The 14,469-nt window shown below is 35.2% G+C and overlaps 1 protein-coding gene across 1 annotated transcript; it reads left to right on the plus strand.

Annotated features, from left to right (window-relative positions):
* Positions 1-2,881: 2,881 nt before the first annotated feature.
* Positions 2,882-11,851, plus strand: LOC128549596 (lamin-A-like). The gene is made up of 5 exons (XM_053526604.1): positions 2,882-3,039; positions 4,969-5,108; positions 6,256-6,357; positions 7,433-7,549; positions 11,448-11,851. The coding sequence occupies exons 1-5, from the start codon at positions 2,991-2,993 to the stop codon at positions 11,496-11,498; spliced, it is 459 nt and encodes a 152-aa protein (XP_053382579.1). The 5' UTR covers positions 2,882-2,990; the 3' UTR covers positions 11,499-11,851.
* The last annotated feature ends 2,618 nt before the right edge of the window (positions 11,852-14,469 follow it).

The following is a 14,469-nucleotide window of genomic DNA, read 5'->3' on the forward strand; positions in this document are numbered from 1 at the left end:
AAAATTAAAAAGCAGACACCATATCCAAGGGGTGATTATACAATACTCAAGTCTATGAAAATGATATAAAAATGTTTTACTTCCAAATAATGCACTAAATCAGTTTTTAATGTACGCCTCTCTCTCAAAAGCACATGGACCTGTACATTTTATTTCACCATATTATATTAATGACTTTAAGAAGTTTCATTAAAATCTACAATGTAGAAAAAAATCTATTAGGAAAAACATTCTCAAAGTTGTGATTTTCCTATAGACGCCCATTTGATAAACTTACAAGTACGAGGTTCAGATTTTTCAAATAAGGCTAGCACAAAATCAGACACACGATCTAACCGTTTTTCTATTTGCCGAATTTCCAAGTATATTTTGAAGTTTTAAACATTTCATCGTTAAATTAAATCATGAATCGTAAAAGATTTGATTAGAACGTGCAAAATGTCCTTAACTGGTCTTTAAAGGCACTGACCTCCAGATAATGGCTAAAATGATCTTTCTTTCAAATTGAAGTTTAGTCATATTAGGAAGATTTAACCCGGACTGCAGCCGCAATATGAAAATTGAAAAATGAAATATGAAAGTTTTCCGGTATCGTTACCAATACTGGTATCCGAATTCTCGTAATTTCTCCTTTCATGTAACCCTTCATAAAGGGAGTACTATATGTTTTGGAAGGCTGTTTCACAAGCAAGCATCGAGCGAAATTTCGTTCAACAATGGCAAGTGTTTACAGAGAAATTCTACCTTCTTTATTAAGCAATCAACTTTCTGTTTTGTTTACATCTGAGGGATTCCACATGACACGCATGCGCGGAACGGAAGACAAACCCATGTTTGTCCTATTCCAGGGACGTAAATCCTGAGCTTATGATTTGCACTCCGTTGTAGAATTACTCTCCCTTTATAATTAGATAAAATATTAAGGAAATTATATTGCTACAGCACCACATGGGTATTTAGTTACAAGATAGAGCGCTCGCTTCAGGTGTGAGAGGTCGTGGATTCGAATCCCAGCCTCCGCTGGATCACTAATAGAGAACCTCCTTTTTGAAGAGTATTCAATTCCTACCATAAACCTACATTTACTGCAATTCTTAGGGGGGGCGTAGGTTCAAGCCCCACAGGGACCAAAATTTTTTTTTTTTGCTTATTTCCTTTTTTCTAGTAAGATTTTACTTCTTTCAAGACCTATTACTGATTTATTGTACAAAAATGGAAAAAGATGAATCTTATAAGCAATTTCTTGGTGTTCAAAGTGAATTTACTACTTAAACAGAAGGGGTAGAGTTACACATCTTTAAAAATATTGAGTTACACGCGGTGAAAGTTCTTTATTTTGCTTTCACTCTTAGATTATATATTGTGGAAGGAATTTAGGTAGGTTTCACGTCTGCCCTAAGGTTATTTTGAAATGGAGTAAGCAAAATTCAAAACAGAAACACAGCATTCGACCTTATTTTTTCAATGCTGAAATATGAATTCTGTCTCATTAAATCCATTTACTTGAGGCAGCATAGAAAAAAATGATACTGACATTTTTATTTTGTGTTTTATAATTGTTTACCAATAGTTTGATGTTTCTTTTATTAAAATTAATGGTAAATTGAGTTCTCTGCAAACGTTTTGGATAATGGCTATCACTTTGAAATTTGTCTCCACTTGAGCTCGAGGAGATACCATAAGTTAAACAAAATTTATAAAAAACGGCACGGTAAAAGTTGTTTAAAAATTGCAAAATAGTGCAAAATACGGTTACCTTTCAGAAAATACCAAGCAAAGGCCATTTTGTAAACATTACTATTAGTGCTCTAATACCTTTAACTTATCTTTTTTTTTTTTATTACTTTTTTAAAATCTATATAACACAGCTTAATGACTTAAAATCAATATAAAACTCCCATATACCGGGGGTACAATGTATAAAGTAATCAAATAAACTACTGCTTACAAGCTAGACAAATACACGATGTGAAAGGTGCTTGTCTGAAGTGTTGCATAATATGATTGTACAGGTGCTGTACGGTACCGTACGTAACGGAACGGAAGATAGTCACACCCTTTACGATTTATGGGGAAAAGTTGTAAAGGTTAATTTCATAATTTAAAATCAAAATTATAAAAGATTTTCAGTCAAAACAATTTTAAAGCTGCTTAAAAACCATTTATCGGAAACTGGTACTGTAGATAAACCAATTAACGTTAATTAGACTGCCCTTTTGGAGCCCCTGTTTTTGGACGCATGCGCAGATAAGGCCGGTATTATTTACATCCTTGCAAAGAGTAAAGACTAGGGTTTAACAATTTGTAGATTACTTTTGTAAACACTTTGTATTTAAAAATAAATATAATGAAAACCCTCATTTTTTATCGGAAACTGGTCTGAAACCAGTAGCCTCGTTCAGTGCGTGTTAAATATAGATATTTATAATCGAGGCAATTTTTGATTTTCATCGTAAAAAGTAGTAAAATTTACTAATTCTCATGTGTTTCCGTACCATAATTATAGTCTGTCAGTATTTAAGTTTCAAAGCATTCTTCAGAAACGTAGCATTAATTTCCAGATATCTAAAAAAAAATCATTTTTGTTGTCGAACGGTCTGAAAGCCGCTGCCTTTAATTGATATAATCACGACATTCATCACTGGAATAAAACATTATTTCAAGTGTGTATATGCTTTCGTTCAGGATAACTAAAACATGATGTTTTTCTAGACTTTGGATCGAAACGCATGTAACATAAGGTGAGCATGAACAAAAGAAATTATATTTGTTTACATCATTATATGTATGGATCTATAATTGTCATTGAATTCCATTCCTTCACGTGACAAAAACAAGATTGATACAGACCTCCGTTCTAAAATACGTGTCCAGATGTTTCTCCGATAATTCAATAAAGCACCGTCATATGATTTTGACTGTTGTTGTCAATATATGATTAAAACTGCGTCGTCAAAAATATTCAAGAGTTTGTGTTTCTAGCATTAAAAATGAAACTGCACGTTCTTTTCTTACTTTGTGTGACTTTTTCTTGCGCAGGTAAGTTAAATATATGGAAATAATTGTATTTAATATGTGACTTTTAATAACTGCACCAAAGAACTGACATCTAGATTTGTTTAGGGAAATTAATATTATTCTTCAATAATCATAAATACATCCGTACAGCCTAGAAAAGCTGTCTTTTTAAACAACATGTTATCTTAAATTTTTATATTTATAACATATAAAATGAAAGGAATGTAAATATACTTATCACTGGAGTTTTCGTGGATCGGCGTCCAAATCCAAATTACTCCTTCCCCTCAACGTTGTTCGGCGCCACCTCGAAGTCCATATTACTACTCTCCTCCACGTGGTTCGGTGCCATCTCGAAATCTGTATTACTCATCCCCTCTCCTCGTGGATCGGTGCCATCTCATAATCTACATTACTCCTCCCCTCTCCTCGTTAGTGAGGTGCCATCTCAAAATCCACCTTACTCCTCCTCGTCCACGTAGTTCGATGCCATCTCGAGGTCCATATTGCTCCTCCCCTCTCACATTATTCCCCCCCCCCCACCCCCCTCCTCGTGAATAGGCGTCATTTCAAAATCCATATTACTTCTCCCTTCCACCCATCCCGCAAATAACTGGATTATAACGACTTCTCAGGCTATGTGTGTCTAAAGCAAGTCTCTTACTGGCTTATCTAATATATACTTCTAAATGTAATATGAAAGCGAAAAAGCACATACTATCCTGTTGATAGCTTGAACTGGTCCAGCATCTCTGTGTCGTTTTATGCCTTATTTAAACGTCCAGTTTGTAGAACATAATGCACGAAGATAGCTCGAGTCTGAGTTTTATAATGACTTTTTTAAACGTTTAGTTTGTAGACTATAATGCTTGAGGATAGCTTGTATTGATCGAGTATCTATATGTTTTATCATGACACATATAAACGTTCAGTTTTTAGAGACATAATGCGTAAAGACAGTATTAAGACTTGTTGTAGAGATATAATGCATGAAGGTAGCTCGTGTTGATCCAGCACCTATGTGTTTTATTATGACTTATTTAATTGTTCAGTTTGTAGAGACATAATGCATGAAGGTAGCTCGTGTTGATCCAGCACCTATGTGTTTTATTATGACTTATTTAATTGTTCAGTTTGTAGAGACATAATGCATGAAGATAGCTCGTGTTGATCCAGCACCTATGTGTTTTATTATGACTTATTTAATTGTTCAGTTTGTAGAGACGTAATGCATGAAGGTAGCTCGTGTTGATCCAGCACCTATGTGTTTTATTATGACTTATTTAATTGTTCAGTTTGTAGAGATATAATGCATGAAGATAGCTCGTGTTGATCCAGCACCTATGTGTTTTATTGTGACTTATTTAATTGTTCAGTTTGTAGAGACATAATGCATGAAGAAAGCTCGTGTTGATACAGCATCTAAGTGTTTTATTATGGCTTCTTTAAAGGCTCAGTTAGTATAGAATACTATGTTGATCAAGCAACTGTGTGTTTATTATGACTTCTTTAAACGTTCTGTTTGTATAGACATTATGCGTGTGGAAAGACGTTTTGGTACCTCAGCTGTGTGTTTTACTATAACTGATTTAAACATTCAGCTAATAGAGACATAATGCGGGGGATTGGGCGTAGCTAGTACTGGTCTATCATCTTTTTGTTTTGTTATGACTTATTCAAACGTTCTGTTTGTAGAGACATAATTGGCGAGGATAACTCGTATTGGTCCCGCATCTGTCTGTTTTACTGTGACTTATTTAAATGGCTAGTTTATAGAGACATCATGCGTGTGAATACCAGCATCTGTAGAGAAATAGTGCGTGGGAGTAGCAGGTATTGGCCCAGCATCTGTGTGTTTTATTATGACTTATTTAAAGGTTCAGTTTGTAGTGAAATGATGTATGAGTGTAGTTTGTATTGGTCTATCATCAATGTGTTTTATTCGTTCAGTTTGCAGAGACATTATGCGTGAGGATAGCTCGTACTGGTCCAGTATTTATGTAGAGTCATCATCGGAGGGTCCGTTTATGATAGCTGGGATTGACCCTAATGGCAAATACATACAGCTGGAAAATCTATCTGGTGAAAGGGTACGTATATGTTTTCCACGAACGTTTTAGATTTTTCTGTGTGCGCAAGGGAGGAGTAGAGCTAAATCGAATAGACGAATTTAATTCCTTGTACTTCTTTTCCTTGAAATCCTCTCAGTTGGTCATCTAATCTCATACAGGTCTTATAATTTGTTGTGAAAAGAGGAGTGGAAAAATCCTCATTTTGAAAAAAAAAGTTCAAACAATACCAAAGCATAGAACGAAAGGGTTGTTTTACATGAAAATTGAATAACACATAAAACATGTATATTACTTTACAAAACAATTGTCAGATTACTGATATATACATAAAGTTCCGAAAAAAGGGCTGCATAAAGGGGATACACAAGTATAAAGTCGTACGGGACAGTGTGGTAGAGCATGTAACGGACAGTAGATTATTGGTAAAGATGTTGTTCGGTTATGAAACATTTGTGTTTTGATACCTTATTGAACATTATTATGTAAAGTGATGTTAATATTTAAAAATAATTCTGTTCGTCTATTATTAATAACAAAGACGATTATTCTCTACAGGCAATTCACCCGAGACACCACGCATTGCATGTACTACGTTCTATAATGTTTGGTTGTTGTCACAAAATTTTGTACAGTTAAAAGTTCAGTCTATGCCGGCTTTCCTGTAGTGGTTGATTGCACAGAAACCGAATCACTACGGCTTTTTATACTCTGAGTTTATTTCTATGTATATGAATATAGAATATAATGATTAAGTCTTTGTTAAATATTTCCGTCAAGCAAAGAATGAAATAGAATCTTGGAAAAGTTGAATAATACCAGAACATGTAAATTAATTAAATTGATGTGTGCATTACCCCTGCTGTCGGCAGAGTCACCAAAAGATTTTTCATTGCTTTCAAAACTACAAGATGTGTGCATGAAACATTGCGTATCTGAAAATTACTCGTATTTTGTTCTTTTACTGCGCCATACCATCTTAAATTCAATCCATAAAATCTGAAGGTATCGTAAAAAAACCTACCCGAATCGAAGCTAAAATAATATCCGACGTGAGCCCACTCAGGGATAGTCATCTTGATTGTTGAATCATCAGCATACAAATCAATTTCGATTATGTAGTGACACATGTATCACTAACATATAGAACTTTTATTTTATGGCACAGGAATACCTGAATGGTTGGACAATTACACAAAAGACGGACAATAACCCAGGCGTAAATTACACGTTTGATTTCTGTTCGATACCCCCATACAGAAAGAGAAAGGTGTGTATTAAAAAAACCTTAAAGACAAAGTCCTGTTATCATTATTATTATCATTATTATTATCATTATTACTATTATTATTGTTGTCGTTATTGTTGTTGTTCTTCTTCTTTCTTATTGTTGTCGTTATTGTTGTTCTTCTTCTTTCTTCTTCTTCTTTTTTCTTCTTCATCATCTTCTTCCTCTTTTTATTCCTTCTTCTTCTTCTTCTTCATCATTATCATCTTCTTCTTTCTTCCTCTTCTTCTTATTCTTCTTCTTCCCTTTCTTCCCTTTCTTCTCCTCCTCCTTCTCCTTTTTCTTCTTCTTCAAGTAAAAATGCATGCAAAGGTCAGACAATCAACAGTTGTGTAGACTTTTATGACTGATTTAACTATTGATCGAGGTTACGGCTCATTTTACTGTTGATCGAGTGTAATGTTTACCGAGTTTATGGTTAGAGACCACCAATTCTTTTCCCATAGACTTCCATTTTAACATTATGGCGTTTACGGCCTTCCATAAATTGAAACAACTCTGTCTATTCACATCTTTCAAGAACTGGCAAAATAACGGACAAAAACATAACATATGAATAGTTATAACTTATTTGAGTGTTTTTTGTATGAATGATATCACACCCCTGTTAACGCCGTTGGTATGGCGGGAGAAAACCGTTTCAAGAAACTTTTCAATACACATCAAATGTATCAAATATTGACAAAATGCATAATACTCTGTAAGCACTGAAACGGTTTGATTTTGAAATAAATTCCTTCTTTTGTTTGTTTACATTACCGATAATTCAGAATGTACTAAACATTACCTTATTCCCAAGTATACGATTACCGTCACTGTATTAAAATTGATGGTCTCTGACCTATTTGATTTTTCTAATAGACGAAAGCGTTTTTTGCAATGAAAAGGAAATTGTTTTGTTTTTAACATTGGACCTTTTTCTTGTTGTTGTTGTTGTTGTTGTTGTTGTGGGAAGAACATTTTGGGGAGGAGGGTACTCAAAATGTAACATAAGATTTTGAGCAAAGATCTGCACATGATGAGGAATTGAAACATGAAGACTGTCACGTTGTTTCAGATTGTAGCGAACAAATGGTCCTATAATGCGAGTGCTACAGACTTTGTTGCCACTGATGTCTACGCATGGGAAACAGGAAAGGAAGTTAAAACGTACCTTTATGACAGAAATCACACGGTAATTATATTTTGTTTTTTTTACGTTCAGTTTGAAACTGATAACATTTTAGTACTGCACGGAAATCTAAGAATGTCAATTCGTGCCAGTTTGAGGCAGTTGAAGACCGTTCTGGGTGAATCAGGCCATCATATAAACACAGAAAACTTGAAATGTTTGCACAAATTCTTATCAGGTCTCTCTACACTGAATTTGTTTCATGTTTTGATAAACCTAAAAAATCTTGAATAATGGATGTCAAACAAACTTCCATTATTTTTTCTGACGAAATGCAAAATTCTCAAGCTAGGTGATATATATAATTTAGTAATATTTGCACATTTTGTCCGTCTATGCTTTCTTCAAATGTTTTAACCCTTTAAAACCTTCAGTGTGAATTTATGGAACATGTACAAAAAACACTATACATAAAAACAAGTTCTTGTTGAAATACCCCTGTCACTGGAACATGTAGAGTAGTTGCTGTTGTTGTTGTTGTTGTTGTTTTTGGCGTTGTTTTTTGTTTGTTTGTTTTTTTTTTTGTGGGGGGGGGGGGGGGGGTTGTTGTTTTTTTCAATTAGATCACTCGATGAGTTGAACTGTATTAACAGTAACCAAAAAAAGTATATATGTATATATGTTGTATTTACAGCCTAAACTTTATCAACAAGTACATCAGGAATAAAAATGTGCACTACTATCTATAGTTCTTCGTTCCTTTTATTCTGAGATCTAAAAAAATTCAAATGAATGTCAATAGCTTAAAAAGACGTCTGCAACTGATGGCCGATGAGTCACTTGAATTTTTCGCACTAACATTGTTCAAAGGAATAAACCGCCAGATGTACATTACAAATAAATCAATTTTGTAACAGATGACAAATGTCTTTAAAATAAAGTAAATACATCAACACGAGTTTAAGGGAGACAATGAGTATTTGCAGTGTTGTCTATAGTAGTCCTATTCACCAATTTTATCTAGGCTTTCAACTCAACACCGCTGGTGGACCACACTCTAAGGTATGGTTCGAACCATGACTACGAGTTCCTTAGATTCAAATGGAGTACAAAATTATTAGGGTTACCTGTAATATGTATCAGTTGATATAATTTGATATCTCTCTTGTTCTTAATTTATAAGTCCTGTCTCGTCTTAAATGTACTACGTCATAGGCCAGACTATGATAGTTTTTCACAAATCACAGGTTATCTCCCCTGGCTGCCAATTTTAGGGTCATTTCTGCTACAGATTAGACAAGAATTTCTCACAATGCTGTAAGATTATGTTTATTGATAAAAAATATTCATTTTTATATTGTTTCTACATATGTAATCTTTATATATGTGAAAAACTGTAACAGGTGTCCTTAAATTATACCTTTGACAACTTGTCTGTAAGATATCTAAATTTTTGTTTTGTATGGTGGCATATTTCTGCCAACCATATAACTACTTATTTATATAGACAGTTTTCTCTAAAAATGTAACATATCCAGTTATTATCTGGCAAGTGGCAAAATTGCGTGTTATCCAGATAATTATGTTAACAGGAGAAAACTGCCTGTTAGTGCCCACTTCTGCCATCCACATACAATGTATTCACATAAATAAGTAATTATTGTGAAAGTTTTCATGATATTCAGTTAATATTCTTGCCCAAACTAGCGATTAACAGTTAGACTTTTCGTCCCCTATACAGAATTGTCACGGTATAGAACTTGAATATTGAAAAGGGGGGAAAAATGTATAGGCGACCGCGTAGCTCAGTCGGTACAGCATTGGAACGGTATTCCGAGGCCCCGGGTTCGAGTCCCAGTCTGGCTGCACATTTTTCTCATCCTTTGACATAATGAATGAGTGGTACACTGACGGCATTTCACTGGTTAGTCTCCGACGCCTGTTATTGCTTGATTTATAATGTATGCGCTGAAATTCGAGGACGAATTTCAAAATGGCGGGAAAATATGTCACGGTATATAACTGGAGTATTGAAACGGGGGGAAAATGTGTAGGCGGTCGGGTAGTTCAGTCCTTAGGTTATCGGAACGGTATTCCGAGGCCCATGGTTCGAGTCTCGATCTGGCTTCGCATTTTTCTTACCCTGCGACAAAATGAGTAAGTGTATATCCATCACATCCCCTACCACCACTCCTAACGGTTTATGCCTATAGATAGGATTTGGAATGATAAATTTGCATAATAATTATTGTTATGCCCCTTTATATATTTTCATTTATTCCATAATGACAGGGGACGATAACGGGATATTGCCAATCATAACTGACTGACAAAATTCAAGATACCTATTTTACGTAAGTGAATATGTGGATGGCAGTAGTGGGCACTAACAAGCAGTTTTGTCCTGTTAAGATACTTAGTGGATAACAAGCAGTTTTGTCACTTGCCAGATAGTAACTGAATAAGTGACATTTTTACGAAAAATTTCGAGATAAATAAGTGGATATGTGGTTAGCATAAATATGCCACCATGGTTTTTTTTGTTTTTTTTTTGTTTTTTTAACAAATGAGAGAAATATTGCAAAACTCTGGAACTGTAATTCCAAGGAAAAAGGTGTCCAATCAATACAAAGCTACTTACAAAGTTTTAGAAAAAAATCAAAAATGAATATGATCATTTGATATCAGAATTGAAAATAGAAAAAAAACATATAATACTTGTAAAAATTCAGGTATAATTCGATGATTTTGTTAATCATTCCAAAAACTTCAACAGACCCCATAAACAAACACGCAAACACCGACTACATCAAAATAGTCAGTATAAAACTAAATGGTTATCAGTTGAGACTATCTTAATAAAACTGTTGTTGTTGTTGTTTTAATTGTTTTTAACTTATTTTACAGTCACACATGTGCTAAAGACCACCATAAAAGGCAACTACTACAAAATTATTTTCTTTTCCCAGTTTATGCGTGGATCACATTTGGCCTGCGATGGCCTGCGATGCGTCTGCAGAGCGCATAGACTGCCCATATCCTCCTTTCCGTGTGGCCTCCGTGCGGTGGCGGCAGTGCGACTTTCGTACGGATGAACGGGCTCCGCAGCCTCCGCTATTTTAGCAAAAACAAAAAGTTATACAAATCTGAAAATAAAATCGTAAGCCCGTAGCCCATAGACATGTCGCAGGTGGCATTGCACAATCCCCGCACGGGCATCGCTAGGAGCCCTGCGCTGATCGTGCGGCCAACGCAGATTTTCCATGGACATGGTGCCAAATAGAAAACGTACGAAGATTGTAAACTCGTGGGACCTTCGCACAGCTACCGCAAGGTTACTGCTCACTGCCCGTGCAATCGCATGGATATTGAGCAAACATCGTGCGGCAGCACCATAGCCGTGCGGCGGCCTTGATATGGGCAAAACATTTTTCAGATGGTTATATATATTGAACATCTCCAGCTTGTCTTCATGCTAAAAGACGTAACGGCGGCTGCAACGTCATCGTACTTTCTCCGCGCAGCCTCTGCACGGAAGCCGTGCTGGCGTCGTACGATTTCCGTGGAAAGCTTGCGGAAACTGCAGGGCAACTGCACTGAAATTGCAGGTTTTCCGTATAATCTCTGCACAATGTCCGTACGGATTTCTCCCGGCCTTTCCCCGAGAGCCTGTACAAAAAATAGCACGATTCTCGTATATGATGTGAACACATACGCCGTAGCCACCTACAACGCCCTAAAAACGCAAGGGAAATCGTAGACTAATTCATTGCACTGTGCCTGGGTCAAATGTGGATTAGGCATTAGCCATAGTTTCACTGTGTTAGAGAACTACCTTTTAACTAAGACGGCCTTCCTTCCATTTCTCAAGGATGATCTTTACAGACAATTTTGACTATGTATGTCAAATAACTTTAATTTTATTTTTAATTTTTCATAATTATCTTCTTTTTTATTTCAGCTGAAAGCCGAATACATCGTGGGTAAAGCATCTTCGACAAATTTGCATTGACTGAAATATAGTGTATTAAATAACATCTTTTCTGTACTTTGAACAGTAAATTAACTGAAAAATAGTGTATAAAATAATACTTTCTGTAACTTATTGATTGAAATATAGTGTATTAACGTGCATTTTCCTGCTCTTTGAACTGTAAACTAACTGACTGAAATATAGTGTATTAGATAATATCTTTTTCTGTACTTTGAAACTGAAACATAGTGTATTATATAATATCTCTTCTGTACTTTGGGACAGTAAACTTATTGACTTTGCACATGACATCGTAATTAACACGGAAAAGTACTTGTTATCATCATGTTGCATGTATTATATTACAGAGTAAACGTTATGTGTGTTCAAAATGACTGCTTCATTGTGTTCTAAAACTGTTAAGATTTTCATGAATTACTACTATCTATATTTCACCATACAAATCATTATGTAGTATGTAAGTTTGGTAGTGGATCCGTATTGACAATCGGAAATGACCGTCTGTTTACGTATTCTCCGTATGCAACTTCGGCATTCCCCGTAAGCACCTTCGGCATTCTCCGGAATAAACGAATAACCAGAAGCGTATGAGTTGTGTTATTAGAGAGTTTGAGATTTCAACCTTCGCCTTCCCCTTCAACGTCTCTTGCGAAGTTAACGTATGAAGTTGAAGTTCGATTAAAATTCCTTGAGATTTCAAACATTAAATTGAACCTTACTTCTTTTAATCCGCCCATTCAATTTATCCGTAATTATGATCGTTTTTTCTTCGTGCATTTTGATACCAGGTGTCCGAAAGGGCAGGAATTTAGGTTTTAAAAATGAAAAAATGAAAATTAAATAAAAAAAAAAAACATTTCAATTAATATAATCACAGCATGGATTTTAGAGCGATTACCAGAGCGATTACCAAAGAAAAAACCCGCCCGCTTAGCTCAGTAGGTAAGAGCGTTCGTCTACGGATCGCGGGGTCGTGAGTTCGATCCTCGGGCGGGGCGTATGTTCTCCGTGACTATTTGATAAACGACATTGTGTCTGAAATCATTAGTCCTCCACCTCTGATTCATGTGGGGAAGTTGGCAGTTACTTGCGGAGAACGGGTTTGTACTGGTACAGAATCCAGAAACACTGGTTAGGTTAACTGCCCGCCGTTTCATGACTGAAGTACTGTTGAAAAACGGCGTTAAACCCAAAACAAACAAACAAACCAAAGAAAAAAAAACAAAAAGAAACAATAAAAAAAAAACAATAAAATAAAAAACAACGATAAAACAATGTGAACAATGTAAAATCTCGTTAGTCTTGCAGCTGAGCTCCAAACATTTTGATTATTATATAAAATTGTGTCAGTATAGTCAATATACAATGCACGATTGTAAATCATATATGAGAGGAAATAAAAATGATTATTACATATTACCAAAAAATATTTTCCATTGGGTTTCAATGGACCGCGATCGTGCAGTATTTTTCCATATCATGACGTTGAACGCTTTCATATCGGACTAGTCCCAATCCGTGACTCTAGTTACCTACCCTGACGGTCCGTCCATTGCGGATCTCGTTTCTGTAGATTCTTGTTGCTATTGTGTTTGTTTAATTTGTAATTTATGCAACATTTTGTTTACTTTTACACTTTGATTAATCTGACCTATTAGATACTGGCACGTAGTAATTTATCAGACTGAAATGAAATGAAAGTTATAATTACGTCATGGGTTGGACTTATATAGGATGTGGAATGTTTTCTTAACGTTGTAATGGAAAGAACCGCGTGACGTCCACGCGCACGTTGCGACAACAAGTTAACGTCATTTTCGCGGAAAATATTAATGCGCATCAATTTGATTTGTTTACTGCGTTTTCGGAGAATTTTTTTCCGTATTTTTTCCTGTCTTTCGTGACAGAACTATAATTTAGATATAAATTAATCATTTGATAGTGGATATGTAATATAATGGTTATCAATTTTGTATGTGGATATGTGCACTCGTTCTTTCGCGGACAATATTGCCGCTGCAGAACTCGTGCATATATCCACATACAAAGTTAATAACCTATAATGATCATATCAACGTGATAATGACACTCTGTATGACTCTGTATAATGCCAAACTCTCAGACAGCACAATATGATTTTAATATACTATTTTATAAGTAAAGCATCTGCGGATCCAGGAATTTTGGTTAGAGGGACACCAACATTGAAGAGGGGGTCACCCATTTCATGAGGTGGGGGTGGGGGGAGTTATCGAATAACTATAAATGTACTGAAGCACATATTATAGATGATATTTATGTTTATAATTAAAACGCAATTGTCGTATCAGGTGTCCGACAGAAACAGATTGATTTTATTTGGATGTGAAAATAATATGTTCCACCAAATGATAATCGCGTGTAATTATTTATTTTTCAAGTAAAATGACTGTCATGCCATGTGCCTCCATCCAGATTTCAGTTCTTGATGCCGAGTATGTGGACAGAGTAGATGTAAAAAGAATGAAGTTTCGACTTTCGTGATATCAAATCTTCGGATGTTCAAAACTTCACTTCATACGACAAAAAGACCCATCTGGTAAAATCGATACCGCCTGGGAACACAAATATGCCGTAGAAGTTAAAGTTTAAACAAAATCTCAAAGTTTCTCAAAATCAGTTGATAACTTCATACTTCCAGGTTCAATTCAATGTATTTAGTTAAAATCATTAGCCATACAAAACTTCATTATTCTTATACCTATTGATAGTGTTTCGCATCAAATTTAGTCTAATTATATATATGGATAATCAAATAACTTAATAAGCAGAAATCCTGAAACTAAGCTTTTTATTTCGCATAGTAATAAAGAGAAGTCTTAGGCTTACGTGATATTACATGGAAAACTTTAGTAGCAACGTGTGATATAAATAAAATAAACGCATATCGGTGACGCTTTACCCAAAATGTATATGAGAGACGTTGAAGGGGAAGGCGAAGTTTGAAATC

Source organism: Mercenaria mercenaria, chromosome 16 (assembly GCF_021730395.1).
Source record: "Mercenaria mercenaria strain notata chromosome 16, MADL_Memer_1, whole genome shotgun sequence".
Taxonomy (NCBI): Eukaryota; Metazoa; Mollusca; class Bivalvia; order Venerida; family Veneridae; genus Mercenaria; species Mercenaria mercenaria.

Bases quoted from the DNA above. Each gene is read 5' to 3' on its own strand.
- LOC128549596 (XM_053526604.1), top strand. From the start codon at position 2,991: ATGAAACTGCACGTTCTTTTCTTACTTTGTGTGACTTTTTCTTGCGCA. The intron at 3,040-4,968 runs GTAAGTTAAATA...TTATTCGTTCAG, and splicing joins TGTGACTTTTTCTTGCGCAG to TTTGCAGAGACATTATGCGT. The intron at 7,550-11,447 runs GTAATTATATTT...TTTTTATTTCAG, and splicing joins TTTATGACAGAAATCACACG to CTGAAAGCCGAATACATCGT.